The sequence below is a fragment of the Anser anser genome, assembly GCF_964211835.1.
Source record: "Anser anser genome assembly, contig: HAP1_SCAFFOLD_270, whole genome shotgun sequence".
In the NCBI taxonomy this organism is placed as follows: Eukaryota; Metazoa; Chordata; class Aves; order Anseriformes; family Anatidae; genus Anser; species Anser anser.
The window spans coordinates 43,373-63,911 of record NW_028153832.1 but is presented as its reverse complement, the minus strand read 5'-3'; the positions used below and the strand labels follow the sequence as shown (position 1 = coordinate 63,911).

General features: G+C 35.1%; 1 protein-coding gene across 1 annotated transcript in view; it reads left to right on the top strand.

Annotated features, from left to right (window-relative positions):
• Positions 1–95: 95 nt before the first annotated feature.
• LOC310891381 (adhesion G-protein coupled receptor V1-like) overlaps positions 96–20,539 on the top strand; it is a gene marked incomplete at its 3' end in the record, with an annotated part of 36,969 nt that continues 16,525 nt past the window's right edge. Inside the window, exons 1-10 of the mRNA XM_083853654.1 lie at positions 96–131; positions 3,187–3,371; positions 6,136–6,285; positions 7,381–7,476; positions 8,613–8,717; positions 10,137–10,250; positions 13,140–13,705; positions 14,911–15,181; positions 15,980–16,093; positions 20,155–20,294. Of these exons, the coding sequence (XP_083709780.1) occupies positions 3,189–3,371; positions 6,136–6,285; positions 7,381–7,476; positions 8,613–8,717; positions 10,137–10,250; positions 13,140–13,705; positions 14,911–15,181; positions 15,980–16,093; positions 20,155–20,294 (1,739 nt within the window). The 5' untranslated portion in view covers positions 96–131; positions 3,187–3,188. The remainder of the gene's footprint in view (positions 132–3,186; positions 3,372–6,135; positions 6,286–7,380; positions 7,477–8,612; positions 8,718–10,136; positions 10,251–13,139; positions 13,706–14,910; positions 15,182–15,979; positions 16,094–20,154; positions 20,295–20,539) is intronic.

Genomic DNA, 20,539 nt, shown 5'->3' with positions numbered 1-20,539 from the left:
GGTGTTCAGCTGGTAGTGACAAGCAGTTCTGTATTTGGAGCTAGCCCAGAAGTTTTGCAAAACAAGATCAGCGAAGGGAAGTGAAGGTACCCAGGCAGCTACCTCCCTCAAAAACTGGCCAAAGCTGTCAGGTACCTACCCTGAAGCGATCTGAGTATGCATGGTTTACCTCCAAATGCATGGTTTACCAAAACTTAGCAGTGAACAAGAACTACAGTTTCAGCTTCATTTGAAAAAAATCAAAATTATCAGCAATATACTGGGGTGAGGAAGGTGGGGAAGAGTTATTTTTTAATCCATGATTTTACAAAGGCTTCTGCTGAACTCTATGCTTTGCAATTCATACGGAACAAATTATGTTCCAATACAAATTTGTGTAGCAAAACCAGGAATTTAGTACACAAATTGAGTTGGTATTTAATAAAATAAAATACTGTGACCTATAATATCTTTTTGGTTATTTGAATAAATTTGTTCTGCATTCTCTAAATCTTTTCTGATGTTGTATTTACTATATTACATCATTTTTAAAAAAGTAATAATGATTTTCAAAGCTGAGTTTATGTCAGTAGAGTAAAAACTACTTTTGGCAGGCTGTGCAAGGTAAATCTTAGTACAAATAATGTAACAAGGAAGAATACACACCAGCTAAATAATTGATGGTATGATTGTGAAACCTCTCGTGTTCCACAGGAGTAATCCTATAGTTTTAGAATGCTCTCTAGTAGAAGTAATAGAATTCAAGTAATCCTAAACTTTGTAATCTTGCCCTGAAGGATCATGTTTTCAGTATTACTTACTAGAAGCATGTACCGTGGGAAGATATTTGCGAAGTCTATGACAAGGTAACAGCTGAAGCTAAAAGGTCAACAAATTCCTCAGTTTAGTATGGATGATGCCTGCATTTGCAGACAGTGTAATTGTCTAGGAGTTTACAAAGGTTATGCAACTGTTCACTTTCAGGCTTGAAGGCTTGTATTTTTCTGAGCAGTTCCACATAAAAAAAAAATAAAAAAAATAAAAATATCTTGCAGATTAATAGAGTCAGCTTTTGAGATGCGGAGGATTTTAAGTCCTGATTTTTATTGCAATGTATTTTTCATCTTTGCTTCTTATGGTAATCATTTTTTGCACTAACATCACCACAGAGATCACCGTGTAGGAAAAACTTTGTTCCTGAAAGTCTGTTATGCATTTACTTATTAATAAAAAAACATAGAGATCTTGAATGACCGTGTTCACAGTAATAAAAGTTCAGTTTGTAGCAGTGTGAAGTTCTGCAGTAAAATTATTTTACTGTGTGACTTTCTTGATGGAAATAATGAAACACTTTTTAAGTACGTTGTAAAATTTTTCATCGAGGTAATGGTTGGCCCTGATTTTTTGCACTGAGTTTCATTGCTAACCTATTCCCTCAGTGATGTTCAGTGGAGCTAGGTGAATGTTTCATTGCAAGTAATTAAAGTCAGCTGATATTGTCATCCCACCAATCTCATAATTCTGAGAGACACTGTTAGTGTTCTTGTCTGTATTTGCAACTTATGTCGTGTCTGTTCTTTAATTGTCTGAAAGCAGTTTTATTTCTAATCCCCACAGTGTAGAATTAACCCTTATCCAGACAGAATTTATTGTAAGAAGAAAGAAAGTCCTGAATTCTTTCTGAAGCTTTGATAATTTTAGTTGTCTGATGACTAGTTTGTTCTCTGTTCAGTAGAAGATAAATGTTATCTGAGTGCATACATATAAGACTTAAAATCCATACTGGATCTGAAGTGTTTTCTGATTACAAATTTGACATACACTTTAAAAAATATGTTTCAGTAATTTTCAGAAATTTTCATAAATTTACAAAATCTTCTGACCATTTCTGACTGCACTTTCATTAACTGTTACAAGTAATGAGGATGAGTTCTTGCTAACACAGCTTAGCTTAAATATAATTGATATGCAGTATGTTCTGTACAATCCATCCAATTGACATTGACAGATTAACCTGAAAAACACAGTACTTGGAAGCATAATTTTATGCAAAGTGACAATTTATTTAAATGTAATTACACAAATATTATTTGTATTGTTTGTACAGAGATTTAAAATTAAAATTATAAAATTGTGACTGCAAGTTAAAAGAAACTTGCTGAAAGAACTGGTTCCATTAAAGATCCATGCCACAATACTTTCTGGTCTTTATGTTCTCTTGGTTTGTTCATTAATTGCTCAGAATCTCATGGCAGAAATTTGCTCCATTCCACATCCAAGTGCTTAGTTCTGATCCCCACTGTACACAATATGAGCTTCTGCATAACATAGCATCTGTTTGCAGTTTGTTGTGCCAAAGCCTCTTAAAAATGCATATTTAAGAGTATCAATACCTGATGACCTCACTGGAACTTAAAAATGTGTATTACATCATGTAATTGATCTATGATGTAAGAAAGATAAACCACCTTAGTGTAAGTTGTCTTATCTTAAGAGAAAAGAAAACCAGACATTGTGCATAAACAAATAAAAATAAATATCTGTCTGTGCAAAGGTTACGATCACATTAAAATGTGCCACAGTGATTCTGTATGACAGGAGAATGTGAAAGAATCAGGAGATAAGAGAAGCAGTCAAAAGAATCTCATGTAAATATGTAAATATTTAAGAACATTTCATGGTCCATAAAATGTCAAAAATGGTCTATGAGATGACCACAAACATCCAGGTCTTCACCTTTCATGCCAGTTCATTTATATTTCTAAAGAGAATCACCAGATTTAAAAAAAAAAAAAAAAAGTGGAAATAAAAGAAGTATTGGACTGTCAACCCTCAAGCTATTTTTTGTTGGTTAGATATGAAAACAGTTGTGTTTTTTTTTAAATATTTTTTTGCCTTAAAAGCTACTTATTCCTCCATTTGGAAAACATTGATGTATGTTTTTTGGAATATCATTAGATGAAAATTACGAAAACAGAATTGAATCCAGAAGATAATTATGCTATCTAACTTGATTATGGCTGAGACCTGTGCTTGTTTTTGTCTCATTTCTGAAGTTTACAAGAAAATCACAGTACCTGAAGGATTTGCAGAAACACTTCCCGAAAGGTTGACTGCATTGGAAAGGCCAACAGAGGTTGTTTTACATGTTTTAGATACACAATTTATTTTTAATTATTCCTTTTTTTTTTTTTTTTTCCTCTATAGGGATGCCCTCTGATTCTTTATTAGTTTATTTGCTTTTATTGCTACTCATTCATTTCACATCTGGAGAAACAGAAGTGAAATTCAGTGGACAAACAGAATTTGTAGTTAATGAAACAAGTACAACCGTTATACGCCTTGTAATCGAGAGAACAGGGAAGCCTGCTAACGTCACAGCGATTGTGTCGGTAAGAAACCATGCCAGTTGTATCGTCACTGAATATTAATGTATTTTTGAAGCTTTGAATGTTGCTTATGCTTGTACCAAGACAACAAAAAGGAATGTGGTACTTCACTGGGACAGTGCTTCAATTTGAGGGAAGGAATTGTCCCGCTCTGCGCTGCACTGGTGCAGCCTCACCATGAGCACTGTGTACAGTTTTGGGTGATACAAAATACAAAGGACATGAACTATTAGAGAGCATTCAAAGGAGGGCAACAAAGATGGTGAAGGGTCTCGAGGGCAAGACGTACGAGGAGCAGCTGAGGTCCCTGGTTTTGTTGAGCCCAGAGCAGAGCAGGCCGAGGGCAGGCCTCATGGCGGCCTGCAGCTCCCTCACGAGGGGAGCGGAGGGGCAGGCGCTGAGCTCTGCTCTCTGGGGACAGCGACAGGACCCGAGGGAACGGCATGGGGCTGGGACAGGGGAGGGTCAGGCTGGGGGTTAGGGAAAGGTTCTGCACCCAGAGGTGGTCGGGCACTGGGACAGGCTCCCCAGGGACGTGGTCACGGCACTGAGCCTGATGAAGTTCAACGTGTGTAGACAATGCTCTCAGACACATGGTGTAGTTTTTGGGTGGTCCTGTGTGAAGCCAGGAGTTGGACTTGGTGATCCTCGTGGCCCCCTTCCAACTCAGGATATTCCGTGATTCTACGGTTTGGATAAGCCAAACCCATTTTCTGTAACTGAGCAAATTCCTTTTGTCAGTGTCAGTGGTGTCAAGAAAACGGTTTAAACATTTCCTGAAGGAGCCAGCTCAAGCTGCTCAGGAAAAAGTTTGATATCAATGCTAGCTGTGCATTCATAATGAAAATGCATCTACGTAATGACTTCTCCTTTTCAAGATTACTCTAGAACCTGCAGTTTAGTACCTCCTCCCATGGAGCCAGGCTGAGGCAGTTGGGGTTGTTCAGCCTGGAGAGAAGGCCCCGGGGAGACCTCACAGCGGCCTGCCAGTGCCTAAAGGGGGCTGCAGGAAAGCTGGCGAGGGACTCTGTGTCAGGGCGTGTAGGGACAGGACGAGGGGGAATGGCTTTAAACTGAAAGAGGGCAGGTTTAGGTTAAATGTTAGGAGGAAATCCTTCCCTCAGAGGGCGGTGAGGCCCAGGCCCAGGCTGCCCAGAGGAGCTGCGGCTGCCCCATCCCTGGCAGTGCCCAAGGCCAGGCTGGATGGGGCTGGGGGCAGCCTGGGCTGCTGGGACGGGTCCCTGCCCATGGCAGGGGAGTTGGTTTTAAGGTCCCTTCCAACCCAAACTATTCTGTTATTCCATGATTTTACGATTTTAATAGCTACTCCAGTTTTTGAGTCAGTTCTTTGAGAAGTCAGAGTTACTATTTTTACATCATTGATTTTATCTTTTAGCTGTTAATAACCATGATTTCAATTGTACTCCATTTAAATGATTAAACCCTTTAGAGTGTGTTAAACTATATGTGCATGGAGTAAGATGCTATTGGGTGTGAGTAAGGACAACACAGCAGTGTAGCAGAGATGTGCTGCTTATGATTCTTTTCAGTGGGTAGGCAAAATAAACTGTGTATCTACACTGTGATACAGTTTATTCTCCTGTATCTGAATATGAAAAATACATACCTTAAAAATCACAATGAATAGAAATTGATCTGTAGGGATTTCAGAGTTTATTAATGTCTAAGGAGGAAACCTTGAGAAAATGTGATTTTAGTTTGAAAGTAGTGTTATATGTTGCCATAACAAACAGAGTAACTTAGTTTCTGTATTAGACCTGATCTCTTTTAGAAAAATAAAAGTAAAAATCCATTTTCATAAAAGTCTTTTGGTAGGTCTAGTGTTGGCTCAGATACTTTAAAAATACAGTTACCAAAATGTCCAGTGAGAGGTTACAGACACAAAAATATCGACTATAATTTGTTTTCTCTTCACTGAAATTCTAATTTCATTATTCTCAAAAAAAGAATAGCTTTTTTCACAGTGGTCTGTTCAAACTATCAGTGCCTATAAGGGTGGTAGTTTAAGGTGTAGCAGCCATGGGGATGTTTTTGAAATGACTTACTGAATGCATTGGAGAATTTGAGAGTTCATCAGGTCACAGTCAAGAAAATCTTGCAAAAACAGGTAAGATGAAGAGGACTATGCCATTTAGTCTCAGCTTCAAACTGTAAAATTAGCCTACAGATTTTGCCAATCTTGACACCACTGGCTCTGTACTCTGTCCTATAAGCACCTTACTTAATATTTGATTTGGTGCAATTTTCTTTTGTTGAATGATGTGAAAGCAGAGCTTTACATTTTAAAATTCAGCTTGCCCAGCTTTGGCAATCTAAACATTAATTTAGGTTAAACTCCTAAGCTCCTTCTAGTTCCTAGAGTGAGAGAGGAAAGCAGAAGACAGTTGCATCTTAACGTAAGTTTAATTCAGGTGAGTTAATACATGGTGTGCAGCTCTGTGCTCAGAACAATCTTTTAATTAAAAACTGGTCCTATGGTACATTAAGCAAAAGACAACCAGTTTTAAGGAAGGACATCATAAGTGGTTCTGAATAAAGTGTTGTTATTTCTGGTTACTTAGCATGGATACAAGGGGCTATTATTTGTACTTTCTGTCTAGAAATAAATTGTATAACGGCAGGGTAAACAGTGGGAGGAATCATGTGCATAGAAAAGTGCATGAAATCCATATAATTAGTCCAGAATAATATTAAAGAAGATTGTAGGGGAAGAAGAAAATGTCATTCACTTGTGTATTTATTGTAGCTTTATGGAGAAGATACAGGAGACTTTTTTGACACATATGCGGCTGCATTTATACCTGATACAGAAACAAACCGAACAGTGTATATATCTGTCTGTGATGACGATCTTCCGGAGGCTGATGAGACATTCACATTTTACTTGACATTACCAGTAAGTCTAAGTTTTTCAATTTATCCGTTTGCCCAGAAAATGCTATGTAATCTGACAGAAATGAATGGTATTCTGTAGAACTCTGTGCAGTCATGCTTGTGGGTCTGAGTCTTAATAGGTAAGAACTAAAATTTGGAGACTAGCCAGGATGGTTCTTATTGCTCCTTTTAAGAAAGTTTTGTTGTTCCTGTGGGTGTCTATGTGACATTGCTGTGCAGTATAGACATAGTCTGAAACTTCAGCAAACGCTGCATTCAGTTGTTGGTATTTGAAGGTGTTGTGCTGGAGTGCCAAGGAATTAGACTGTGAAGGGTCAGCCTTTCCTGTTTTCCTACACACTGCACCTACAAGAAAGGGTGGAAGTAGCAAAAAAAGCAGGATGATTTCCAGTCCTGCAGAGGGTAAACAAGACTTCCCTTTGAACAACCAAACATTTTTAAAAAACATATTGATAAATCTGTGCATATGGTTCTATCTCACGTGAGTCATTCTATGAGGAGCCTGCATTCCTTTTTTTTTTTTTTCTTTCTTTTTTTTTTTTTTAAGGTAGCAGTTCATGACTAAGCTTGAAATCAGTTCTGTAAAGAAAAATTTTATGCTTTTAATACATTTTGGGAAATGTTGGCAGTGAATGTAGAAGTCTATATTTTTCCTTCTTCTTTTGACATGTAAATGTAGTAGCTCATTTTTACAACACTGTAAATAATAAGTTTCCTTTAGTTGATAACTCACTTCACATAATAGCTTCAAAGTTTCAGTTTTATACAAGTGTTAGGAAAAAAAAGAATAATTTTTGAGTTCTTGGCAGACCTACATGCTTCAAACCTAGTTCCCTATTCCTAGTAGATTGCCAAACTGTAAGTAATCATTCGAAAGGTTTGTTTCATTCACTTTGCTGTTGACCATATAGAATATACTTCCTAAATAAGGAAGAATTATTTTGGTGCATTCTGTTGCTTTAAATAATTTTTACTGTAATATTTAATAAAAAGATGTACAATTTTCAGAGAATAATATTTAAAACAGTAAAATCAAGATGCTTTTATTTTTGCCTATATTTACCATATTTAATATCTTATTTTTTGTTAATTTTAGAAACCGTCTGCAAAGATAAAGCTTGGCTCACCCAAGTCTGTCACTGTAACAGTCTTATCAAATGACAATGCCTTTGGAATAATTTCTTTTAACATGGTATGGCTTTTTATATGGTATATATGAAAATTTTATAAAGCATAAAGGTGAAATTTTCAAAGATGCTGGTTAGTTATTCAACTGAATCCCTCGAAAACTGATTCTGAGTTACATCTTTTAAACCGTCTCTAGAGGTAATTCATACATATGTATGTAATTCATGCATATATACAGCTTTAATACTACTGTATGCTTTTAGGTATTGAGAAATAGCCTGAGAGCCTCGCACTTGGATGGATATCAATGTTGCTCATCTTAAAGATAAAACTTACTTAAAGTTGTTCAGTATCACTGTCCCTCATCTATAAGTCAAGATCTAAATATAGTAGGGAAGAAACTGAGGAATAATACCCTAGGAAAGTTAAAGGTAAAAATGTGATTTGAAAATCTTGAGAATATATACATTTTACCATCAGTAGTGAGCCTTATTATACTTGACTGACAAGCTGAGGGAACATTGTCATAATATATGCATTTTATAACACCCTCTGGGATAAGATGCTGTTGTTACTCCAGCAGATGATATTTGCAATAATACAGAGGTTGTATTAGTAGAACGAGTAGCTATGCCGTATTGACAGCATTCTGACAATATAATTTTGTATAGGACTTCTCTGAAAAAACATAAGAACATAAGAAAATGTTAGAGCCACAGTACTAAGCCAAGCTGCTTCTGGGATTTGTGGATATCTTCAAAATCTGTTACCTACAATAGCCTAAAAAAGTGACCAGTGACCTAAATGATTGTCCTGAGTACATTTATAGCTAGCTATCTAATAAACGACTTCATGATGGTGAAAACCTATTTTTAATGGGTGTAGGAGCTCCTAAAAATACCAGTGATGATATGTCAGTGCTTTGTGTATGTTGACTATGTTCATTTACAGAAACAAACAAACAACAACAACAACAAAAACACACAAATTGCATTACGTGATACATTTTTATCTGAAATCTTTTAAGGTTTTCATTAGCTGAACTAATTGGTTGCTAGGAAATGTATGCCATCAGTGGACTGGTTTGCGGATTGGATTAACTTGTCTGTGGGAGTTTGATATTTCTATGGTAACAGTTTCTTCATTCTGCTGTGATATTTGATCTGTGTCTGATTGTCTGTTCCTTTTCTTCCTCATTAGTCTGCCTTAATCACAGTGAATGAGCCCAGGGGCAGAAATGAATTTGTGCCGCTCACTCTAATTAGAGAGAGGGGAACCTATGGGACGGTCGTCATAACTTTTGAGGTGAGTTTATCCAAAAGACTTCATACAGTAGTCTGTTGGATTAAACTGAGAGGCTGTAATCATAATTTATTGAAGTGTTTGCAAAAGGGGAAGAAGGACAAAATACCTACATCTACATTAGGTAGATCTGTTTCATAAAAGGGATTCATATTAACCGTCATATAGAAAATACTGTAATTATCTGACTGTTTAATTGACTGTTTAACGTTAAGAGGTACTAGAGAAAACCGAGTATATTCTGTCATTTAGAAAGGTACGTGAGGCAACATCAGTATGTATTACTAGAAAATAATGCATATTAAGTATGTAAGAAGTGTCTTATCTAAGTTTTTTTAATTTTTTTAAAAAATATTTATTTTACATACAAATATTCAAGTGAGTCTTTAATGATTATCCCAACTTTGAACTGTGAGTGCTCAGGATTTGGTGAATTTCTGTATCTATAATCATCTGTATCTTGATCTCTATCTTGAATCCCCTGCAAATGAAGCTTTTGAAATAATTAATCATGTTGAATACTTATCCTGTTATTTACATATGTGATTTGAATGTGATACAATTACTGACTTCATTGCTTTCTTTTTCTTATCTAGCTCAGACTCTATTATTTACTTTAAAATTATATATAAAATCTTTCATATAGATATTTCTGTACTAGTTGCCTGGTCCTATAGGGTAAGGCTTTAATCTAGACCTCAAAGCTTTAGTCTAGACCTGTCAAAACCAGAAAAGCTTTGCACTGGATTTTATTAATACTAAATATAGCATGAATAGTTAAAGTACTGAATATGATTCTCTGTGCAATTTTTTGCAAATATGTTTGTTTTAAGGTACAGTAAATCTTACTCTCTGGACAATTACTTAGGTCTGTCTCACATCATTATATATGTATGTTGAAAAATAATTTACAAAATGTTCTAAAACCAAAAAATCCCATATGTAAGAGGCTTTAAGAGGCTTTGTAGTATTTTGAGTTTGACTGTTAAATTTAGTATCTTTAATATCACAAGTTAAGATAGAAGGGACACAAAACCAGTAAGTACTATTACTTTGTCTTGGAATTTATTATGAAATACTATTGATTCAAACTGAATTTGCATGAATATCCTTTCTGTAATATGAAAGAGTCAGTTATGCATCAGAATATACTAAAGAGTCCCCATAGGCCTATATGGAAGTAGTTTTCTTCCTCTTATTCTGGAAATACGGGATTTCTTCAGAGTGGTTGTTCTGACTTACACTGTCTGCCAGAAAAGAGCAGATTTTCACAACTGAATGTTCATGTAAGTTGTAAGTTGGAGATGGCTGAACAGATAGTCATTTGTTATGCAAGTCACACTGCATATTGGTTATTGTACTTGCACTGGATTTGTATTCCTGCTTTATAGACTTCTCATCAGACAAATCAATTCTTTGCAGATAAAAGATGGTCCAAACCCAGCTGAAGAAGACCTAAGTCCAGCTAAGGGAAATATTACATTCACACCTGGGAGATCAAAGCTGATTTATAATTTAACAGTGCTTGATGATCAGGTAGGAACAAGCTGACTTCATCTTAGGCTTTGATACGTAGAAGGTTAACTGAAGTTCTGGAAAGACTTAGAGTAATAAGTTACAAAAAGGCTTGGCTTAAATAAGGTTAAAAGCAGTTCTATTTGATGAAGTGATGTTAAATTTTGGCTCTCTGGTCTATTATTTTTACTCTTTCCAAGCTCCCTCTTTAATTCTCATCAGTGAATAGTTTTAGTTTATGTGCATATCCTGGCTGAGCAGACATGTTATCTTTGTCACTAAAGAAAGAATATTACACATTGAAGATTCACAGGGAAAAGGCAGATTCAAAAATATTTTTTGTCGTTGTTTGTTTGTGGTTTTTTTTTTTCAAATATGTTTCAGGGTAGAAACATATTTGAAAAAATCCTAAAAATAGATGAGATTCCTGAAACAAACATGCAGTCTTGTGGAAAGCATGCATACTAGGTGATAATTAACATTTTTCTGTTTTCAGATTGGCCAATTGAAAAAAAAAAACAACACACACACAAAAAAACCAAACCAAAACAAAAAAAAAACACAACATAACTCATAGGTTGTGAGGCTTTCTTTTTATCTCAGAGTAAACAAAACATTCTTCTAATTTGCAACTTGTGATTTTCCTTTTTTCTTACCTGCACTTTTCTTTTGTGTTTTTCTTTTCCTTTATAATAAGCTTAAGAGGGAAAACTGAGACATCAAAATAAGTATATATGATACAAAACAACTTAGTAAGAAATTCATAAGAAAACAATAATGGTGAAAGGTGTGTGTCTCAGAAGTGAGCACAGAACTGTAAAGCAGCTTGTTTCCTTTTTACTCTTAGTTATAAAAAATGTCCTTCCACATTTCTACTGATACTCTAGTGTTAAGAGGCTGTGCCAACCTGGGGTGCTGAAGTGTAGAAACATCTCTTTCCAATTCAATGTAATATTTCAGTGACTTACACACAGAAATAAATTATTAGGGTCTTTTCTCTTGGGAGGATGTGATTTTATTTATTTTTATTCTGAGAAATGCTCTCAAACTTCTGTTTCTAAAAGTTTGATCTGTATTTGGTGTGTCTAGTCAACGTCTTTCCACTCTTTGAAAGTCTTTCACAAGTGTATGTGAAAGATGAATTTTGCACAAAAACCTTTATTGATGATGATGATGATAGAGTTCACAAGAATCCAGTAACACTACTGTCAGAACTTAATTTGAGCTTTTAGGATCTGAGTTAGGGAAACCAATGAAACAAGTATTTTTCTGAATTGTGCAGCCTTACAGAAGGTAGGGGACTGCAGTTCTGATTTCCACAGCTCTGCATTTATAGTACTTTTCCTGTGCAGGTTTCCTTTTTAAGTATAATTGCAACTTTAAGAGAAAATTAAAGAGGCAAGGCAGCACTGGAAATCATTTATACTATTATATTCGAAGTTTGACTCATGTATTTATTGGTCAATCATGATGTAATTGAAAGCTCCACAATGCCTTATTTATGTAGGATACTAAGATTTTATCTGCAACTAAAATGGCATGTACGTTCTGACTGTCAAATGCGTATTTTTGTACTGCAAGACAGTATATGAACTAGTGAACTAAAACAAGCGTAAGTTAACATCAATTTTAATAAGATAAAATAGGAAATAGTAGTGTAGGAGAGAGGTGACAGAGAGCTTGCAAATCTCACGCTGGAAAAAAAAAACAAACAACCTGCATCAGTCAATAATATTATGCAAGTTTAAGTGCCACAAGTCAAACAAGGGACAAAATTGGCCTCAGCTACAAAGACAGCGGCGTGCATACCCTTTGTGCCCTGAAACAGGATCTAAGGGTGGCCAATTAACAAATGTGTAAAAAGAGAAGAAATATTGGACCACAAGGAATTCTGAACTTTTTTTGCTCAGTAAACAGAACTACATGGAAAGGATTCATCAGCCCTATAACAAAGCAATGCCATTAGTAACACATAAGCAATTTTGTTGTGGAATTTATCTCAGAAGCAAATAATACTGTTTTTTCTGAGAGTCCACAACAAGAATGAGATGTGAGGATCTTATGTAATATTTAAATATTTCCTTCTAATCTCTCTGTATTAATAAAATAATGATATTTTCCAGTTAAACAGACTTAGCCTATCAAGACTGGGGAATAAAATGTAATAATATAAAGTAAAAAATATTAAATTCTGCAATTCAAGGCTTATAAACCCTTCTTTTTTGTCTGCTGCATCAGTTATTAGAGACTAAAGAGCTAAAACTAAAGTGCAGTTCTAAACAAACCACATGTAGAAATGCCAAAGTCTAATTAATAGATAAGCATCAGCAAGCACATTCTCAGAGCTGTGACTGAAGCTGTGCTGGGAATGTGAGTCTGTCTGAAAGTAGGAACTGTTCTTTTTCCCGTTGAATAGGAACAAAAGGGCCAAGGTAGGTTGTGTTCATATGTTGTTCCTCTGTTCTTTCAGGCATGCATAGATGTAAAATGGTGTTAACATCAGCAAATAAAGATGTCAGACTAAATAACTGTCAGGAACACTTGTGTCCAAGCAGAGCAACTTCCACAAGTTGAGTTTGGATCTCCTCACACTCTCTAGTTGGAAAGATAGAGCTTCATCTGATTCTTGCCTAGTTTTTGTTTGCCCTTTTTTTTTTTTTGTCTTTTCCCACTTTTTCATATTTCCATAGCATAGAAGTATGTCTTAGAAAATGGAAACATTCAATTTTGAGAAGGGATTTTCAAAGTTGCAAGCGAGTTTCTTTTTGCCTGTTTATTTTAATGTGAAAAGGGTTGTAATGTTTATATTATTTCCCTTTATTGCTAAATATACATAACATATTTCTAAGTAAGTGTTCTGCTTATATTTGAAATGGGACTTACACCCTGTTGCTACTATTATTTTTCCAGATACCTGAAAATGATGAATTGTTTGTTGTTCATCTCAGGAGTGTGGAGGGAGGGGCTGAAATCAACACCACAAGGAATTCTGTTCAGATTAATATTAAGAAAAATGACAGCCCTGTGCGATTTGCTCAGAGCACTTACATGGTGCCTGAGGAAGTCGAAATGCTCACAATTCAAGTGATTCGTGGTAAGGATGACAGTGGAAAATTAATTGGACCTGATGAATGTGAAGTCTCCGTCAGTTACACCATCATAACTGGGAATTCAACAGCACATGCGCAGCTCAATTTAGACTTCCTAGATCTTCAGCCAAATACAACTATTGTCTTCACACCTCTAGTTCATGAAGTATATATGAAATTCAAGATCCTTGATGATGCCATACCAGAAATTGCTGAGACCTTCCAAATTATGCTCCTTAAGGACACGTTACAGGGAGATGCTGTTTTGGTTAATCCATCTGTTGTTCACGTCACCATCCAACCAAATGATAAACCCTATGGAGTGCTTTCAATCAACAGTATCCTGTTTACTCAAACTGTTATCATTGATGAAGACCAAATTTCAAGGTACTACAGATCTTCAAACAGTATCTCGTCATGTTAAGGGATTTGTTTGGCACTGTAAAGCATCCTTAGGATTTCACTGACAGTAATTATAAAATCAGTAGTGAAAAATTAATATAGAAATCACCTACTGTGTAATTATTATAAACGATATAGAATTTTCAAGGGAGAAAATGTCTAATTATGCAGAAGTATTTTAATATTTATGAACTATATATGAGAACTGTAAATATTTAATGACATTATCAAAATACTGAAAAACCCTTAATCTAAAAGATGGATCAGTGAAGTTGTGATGCGGCCACACACCCATTCATACAAGTGGAAAATATATTTCAGGCTTCCTTTCCCAGTAAATCTTTGTCTATACTGTATTTAAAGTCAGTCTCTGGTTAAAAAATGGTGGTGAGTGTCTTCTGTGAAGTACTGAATACCCATAGACTTCCAAAAAAGTTAAATACATGTAATTTTACAGATAAATTAAAAACAAATCTCCACACAAATCTTTACAAGCAGAACTAATATCTATACAATATTGCCAGTTTTAGTAAAAATGTCCACTGCTAGCTAGTGATGGTGGTTCATCCCCAGAGAAAGAGGTAATGTATCAACCTATGATTTTATGAACAATTTCTAGTATGTAGAGCCCAGCACTTCAATATTCACTTTTTTTTTTTTTCTTTCTTATACACAGATACAGGAAACGTGACATTTCCATAATCACAAATATTGATAAATTATATTTCAGTGCATAGGCAAATAGTTGAGTCACTTTATTTTAAATAAAATCATTATTTAAACACTCATGCCTGACAATTGTATTTTGATATAGTCCATAAAACAGTGTAGAAATTTAGTTGAGAAAAAGTTTTCTGAAATTTAACATCTTTCCTGAGAAAAAATATAAACATGCCAACTTTCCTCTTCTCAGTATCTTTCTTACTGTAAACAAAATAAATTTTAACTAATGTCTTTAGATATATTACTCATGTCTTTATGTATATTATCTCATGAATAAGCAACCTGAGAAAAGTCTACTTCTGTGGTATGATTTCACAAATTTTAAGTCCTGACTCAAATGTCAGTAGCAGCAGTTAATATCGATTCCACTGAAGTCAGTATAAATCTTCCAGGGAACAGATAGCTAAGTAAACCGATATTAATTATAATTGCATGTTACAGATTTTTATTTTCATTCAAAACCACAGGTTTGAAGGGATCACGATCGTAAGAAATGGTGGAACACATGGAAATGTTTCTGTGACCTGGGTCATAACTCGAAATAGCAGTGATCTGTCACCTGTGACTGCAGACCTTGTTCCAGAGACCGGGGAGATACATTTTGATCAAGGACAGATGCTGGTCACACTTTCACTGACCATTATTGATGATAACATACCAGAAGAAGCAGAGCCCTATCTTCTGAAGCTCTTAGCTCATACAATACAGGGAGGCGCAGAAGTCAGCGAACCATCTGAGGTAAGTTTGATTTCAGAACTTGTTTTGAGGAGGTGATAGATAATAATTAGGGAGTAGGATTAGGATTAGGATCCACCAGTTTTGGTGGATTGGCTAAATTGAAGTAGTTGTGCTTGAGTTTAAGTGAAGCAAGCTGATGTATTCTCAGTATAAAGAGCCACATCCAAAGTCTTTGGCTTAACATATTTTATAAGGCCAGACCTATTTAATGCAGTAGCATTTAGCTTAGAATATTCCCATCATAAATATCATTGCATAACTGCTATCTTGATTGGTTGCTTGCTAAGAGAAGGTTGAGCATTTATTTTCACTTGCTTATTTGCTGTAGGTACTGGAATGTTTTACACAGAGTAACAGCTTCAAGAGGATGGCTTAGTGATTAAGACTAACCTCTGAACTTTTAAATAAGGGGTAATTAGCATTACTGACAATTCTGTGACTCAGGTCCCTACTTTGCTTTTTGAACATATGATTGGAATGAATTTGGTGAATTAAATGATTTTTTCACAGTCTGAAATATATTCAAATTATTCACTTTGGCTGCTGAACCAAAAATCAGTTATTCAAAGCTCATTCTGACATAGATGAGGCATAGCAGGAAAGTTGCTGCTATCAGTGGTGTGCTGCTTGTGCACAAGCAACACTTTGGGGCTGTCAATCTGATTTCTTTCTTGAGTGCCAATTCACTAACGATAAAAATGTATGATGACAGTCAGGACATACTTTCATGAAAACGTGAAAACTGTGGTGTATATTAATTGTAGCATTGAGTAAGTGATGCTGTTTTCTGTTTTGCAGCTTTTGTTTTACATTCAGGACAGCGATGATGTTTATGGCGTAATAAAGTTTTATCCTTTGGAGAATCAGAAGATTGAAAGTAATCCAACAGGACGCTTTTTATCCTTGAGTTTTGTAAGGGAGAAAGGAACAGTTGGAAATGTGCAGTTAGTTTATACTGCACTGTATATTCCAGCTGGAGCTCTGGATCCTGAGAGAGCAAAAGATGGCATTCTAAATATGTCTAGAAACAGCATCCTCCTGTTTCCAGAAGGAAAAACACATCATACTTTGAGTATACCAATAAGAAAAGATGCATTTCTTCAAAATGGTGCTCATTTCCTCATACAGGTATCTCAGCTGTTTTGTTTTTGTTTTTGTTTTTTAGCTTATTTAATATGAGGAATATGATTCAATAATTGATCCTTCCCCTTGACTGTAATTTAAATGACCATTCCTGTAAAAAAAAAAAAGTGCTTAGCTCTGAAGCAAAGATTTTCTTATTTAAAAAGACATCTTTCATAACTATGCTATAAAGTTTTCTATCCCTAATCATTAGTAATTAAACAAATTTTAAAACTAAAGAGGATTCAGGTACTAATCATGGAATTTATCAAAATGAGATCAGCGTTGTCTGTTGCTTGCCCCTTGAAGCATGTTTCTGCTTGGCCTCTGACTTGGAACGTGAAAAAAATAAGGTTCTTAAAATTAAATTACTGAAGCAGGAAAAATTTCAGAAATGACATGCAAGTAAATGTATCTTGGGCTTGATACAGGTCCTTCTCCAGCAGGTCATCCCCCAGCCTGTACTGATACTTGCGGTTGTTCCTTCCCAAATGCAGGACTCTACACTTGCTCTTGTTAAACCTCATCTGGTTTCTTCCTGCCCAACTCTCCAGCCTGACCAGGTCCCTTCCAACCCCTACAATTCTGTGATACTGTGATCTTTGCTCTTCCAGCTGAACTATTCTAAATTAAAAAGGGTCAAATATACATTATATATTATATGTATATTATATTGCATTTATATATAAATTTGTTAGGAGAACTTACTTTTTTTTTTCCCTGTATAGTTTTCTTCACTTTTTTCTTTCCTTTTTTTTTTCTATCTCAATTTGTAAAAGATAACTTTTATCATCGTTGAAGGTGTTGATGTTATATCCATGAATTTCAAATTTGCCAGGTTTTATATTTTCCTTATAGTCTACCAAAGACGTTGTAATCACTTCTAAGACCTTTGAAAGATTTCCTCCCTCCACATCCTTCTCCCTACATTCTCTTACAGGAGGAATAATGAGAACAAAAAGTTTTGCCAGAATTATATTGTTTATCTAATATGCAATTTTATTTATTTATTTATTTATGGCATTCACAGTTAGATTAGGAATTGCCTTCTGAAATACTAGAACACGTTAGTATGTTTTATGATTGCAAGAGGTTTGAGAGATCCACAAAATTCTTAAATGTCTAATTCCATGTATTCAATGTTTTTTTTTTTTTTTTTTTTTTTTTTGTCCTTTGACTGTAGTCAAGACACACATCTGATAAATATTTCAGAATGTTCAGTCATTCCAAGCACTTTGCCTGGATTTTCAAACTGTAGATTCCAATCTGTTTTTTTTTTTTCTGTACTTTCTCCATGAACTATAAATAAAATCTTTGTTTGAAGAAATTAAATCAGAGGAGCTTTCCAGCTCAAATAATTAATTTAGAAACTCATAGAGAAGGAAAACACCACTATTTATCACTGTGACAATCCTTCTGCATCGTGAATAAATGATAATCTCAGTGAACATGTTTAGAATGAGTTGTACTTAGGCAAAATAAAGAATTGACTCAGGAATCAGCAGAGAAGCAAATGAAACTGTAGGATGAATAAAGGTACAGGAGATAATGTTAATGTGAGATATATTCCTTAGTGACACCTTCAATTAAATAACGTGCTGTAATCAGAGATGCGGTTTTTGGTATAGCTAGGAAGATTAACTCTGAAAATTAAGCTCATAAACTAATTGTTATTGTTCAAATAACTATATATTTTTTTCTCTTTGTACTGGTTTCCTTTAAAAGGTACTAAAGGAAACATTGCAGAAAGAGTAAAATCTCTGTTCTTTATTGATTATTACTTTATTCCAAAGGTACCATACAGGATCCAAATACAGCATACACTTTAAATAGAGCAAATTGTTTTGGCTGTGTAGTATTTCAGAAAGTTTACTGAGCTAATAACCGCACAGTGGTGCACTTTCATCCTGTTAATTGCAGAATCGGGGCCTATGCTAGGAGAAAGCTCAGAAAAGAGGAGAAACAAACAGTGCCATCATCTGTTCTTCAGACTTTTGATAACAAGTTGGAATGGTTGAGAATCAGTTACTAAATACAGTATTTGTAAAACATTTCCATCTATCATCAGATAAATGTTCATGCATATTTCTGGGTGTTACTCAAGCAGTTGTGGAACAAAATATGATACAGCCCACATATTTATAGAGTTTGGTTTCAAGAACTGTAAGACTTTAAAAATCATCTTTTGAAATGGTGAACCATGATTACTATATGAATTTAAGAAAGGCCACTATTTTATCCCCAAAAAATAAAGCTTTACTCTATGATAACACCTGATAACTCCAAGAAAAAATGTCAGTGGGAGTTTATGCCCCAGTGAAATGTTCACAGAAATATATGCAAATCTGTTATGGAAACATTTATTGTAATGATGCATGTAGACAGAATCACATGGAATAAATAATATTTAAAGGAAATAATTAAACAGGCAAGTTCTGCTTTCCTTGGTGTGTCACTACTGGTGCTGGGCTTAGCGAGTGATGCTTCCCTTTTAAAGAAAAGGATGAAAAAAAATCTATTTCCTCTTAGTATCTATAATCTATCAGAAATGCAGTGACAAGTAAAATACAGTTTTGAAATACTGTACTGAATTTAAATTCTTAATGTGGCTCTGGTAGTTCTTAGATAGAGAATTCCTTAAAATTTTGTGGAGAGGAAAGAAAAGTGGATTATTATTTGGCTGTTTGATCAAGGGCTGTAAATTATTATGACTTCAGTGATTTCCCTAGATTTTTATCAATGCAAGACACAAAAAATGATGTTAGACAATTGCCTATGCTGCTCATCAATGACTGTTGTTAATAGCTCTAGTAATGTATCAGCTGATCTGGAACAGAGTCTCTCTCTCTGGCTTGATCTGTGTTTAATTACATACACTAACATGATTTGTCTGGGAGGTGTACCATTCTGCTGACAGCTCAACAATATCCACTTAATTTCTTTGACATGTCTACTTACAAATTTTTATAACAGCAGTGCTATCAGTAGGAAGAATTTGCTCTGGAGATGTATACTTCCTTTATATGAAAATTACTCTGAAATGTCAGAACTGTTCTGACTTGGTGCTGAGGCTTCTTATTTCTCACTTTTCTTTTACTTTTTCCTACAGCTGGAAGGAGTTGAACTGGTGAATAGAATTCCTCTAGTCCCATCTGTGAGTCCTAGATTAGGCGAAATTCGAAATATTTCTTTGAGGATTACTCCAGATATTGCAAATGGAGAAATAGGCTTTATTAGCAATCTACCGATTATTCTTTCTGAACCAGAAGATTCCCCTGCTACGCTGGTAAGTAAGCCTTTTTATATTGTCTTTTGCTATGGAAAACTTATTTGGAGAAGGTGGAGTTTGCTGTATTCAGTGTAGCATTTGACAATTAATGTGAGGAAAAGCCTTCCTGTAAGTTCTGTCTTATCCTAAATATTCTCTTCTTTAAAAAAAAAAAAAAAATGCTCTGAAATAATCTGTTACTGATTTCCAGAGAACTGAGATTGGTCTTTGCTTTCTGTGTAAGTATCTAAAACCAGTTAGCCCTTGATGCTCACACAGAGCAAAAGATACTGCAGTTAGTCTCTCTCACCAATTGCGAGCATAGTCATGTAAAGTAGGACTGAGACAAATCCTGAATAAGATAGATCATTTCCCATTCTCAAATTAGAACTGGCCAAACTTTTGTTTTTATTATTATTTATTCAAATAGTAATTTGCAAGGGAGTAATCGGTTTTGCATCTACTTTTGCAAGTCACAACAAATTAATGTGTTTCACAGGTTTCCATTGCATTGCATCGAGATGGGACTGATGGTCAAGCAACTGTGTTCTGGAGTTTGAAACCCTCTGGTCCCAATCAAAAGGCGGTAACACAGGATGATATAAGTCCTTTTAACGGCTCCGTGGTTTTCTTATCTGGACAAAGTGATACCACAATTAACATCACCATTAAAGCTGATGATGTACCTGAAATGAACGAAACTGTGTTATTAACTTTGGACAGGTATTGTACCCTATTCTCTATTCATATGTATCAGCTGCAGTACTCAATTTATGCATAACAGATTAGCACAGTGTTAATTACATGGTATTGCTTGCATTGTGTTGATATGTGTCTGAAGAAATAGTGGGCCCTTGTTTCAGACTGTGTATGGGTTCTTTGACTGGAGATCAATGTAAGAAACCATTTTGCATTTATTATCTAATGACTTAACTGTTTATATTTTCATGAAAATTCTGTATGCTATT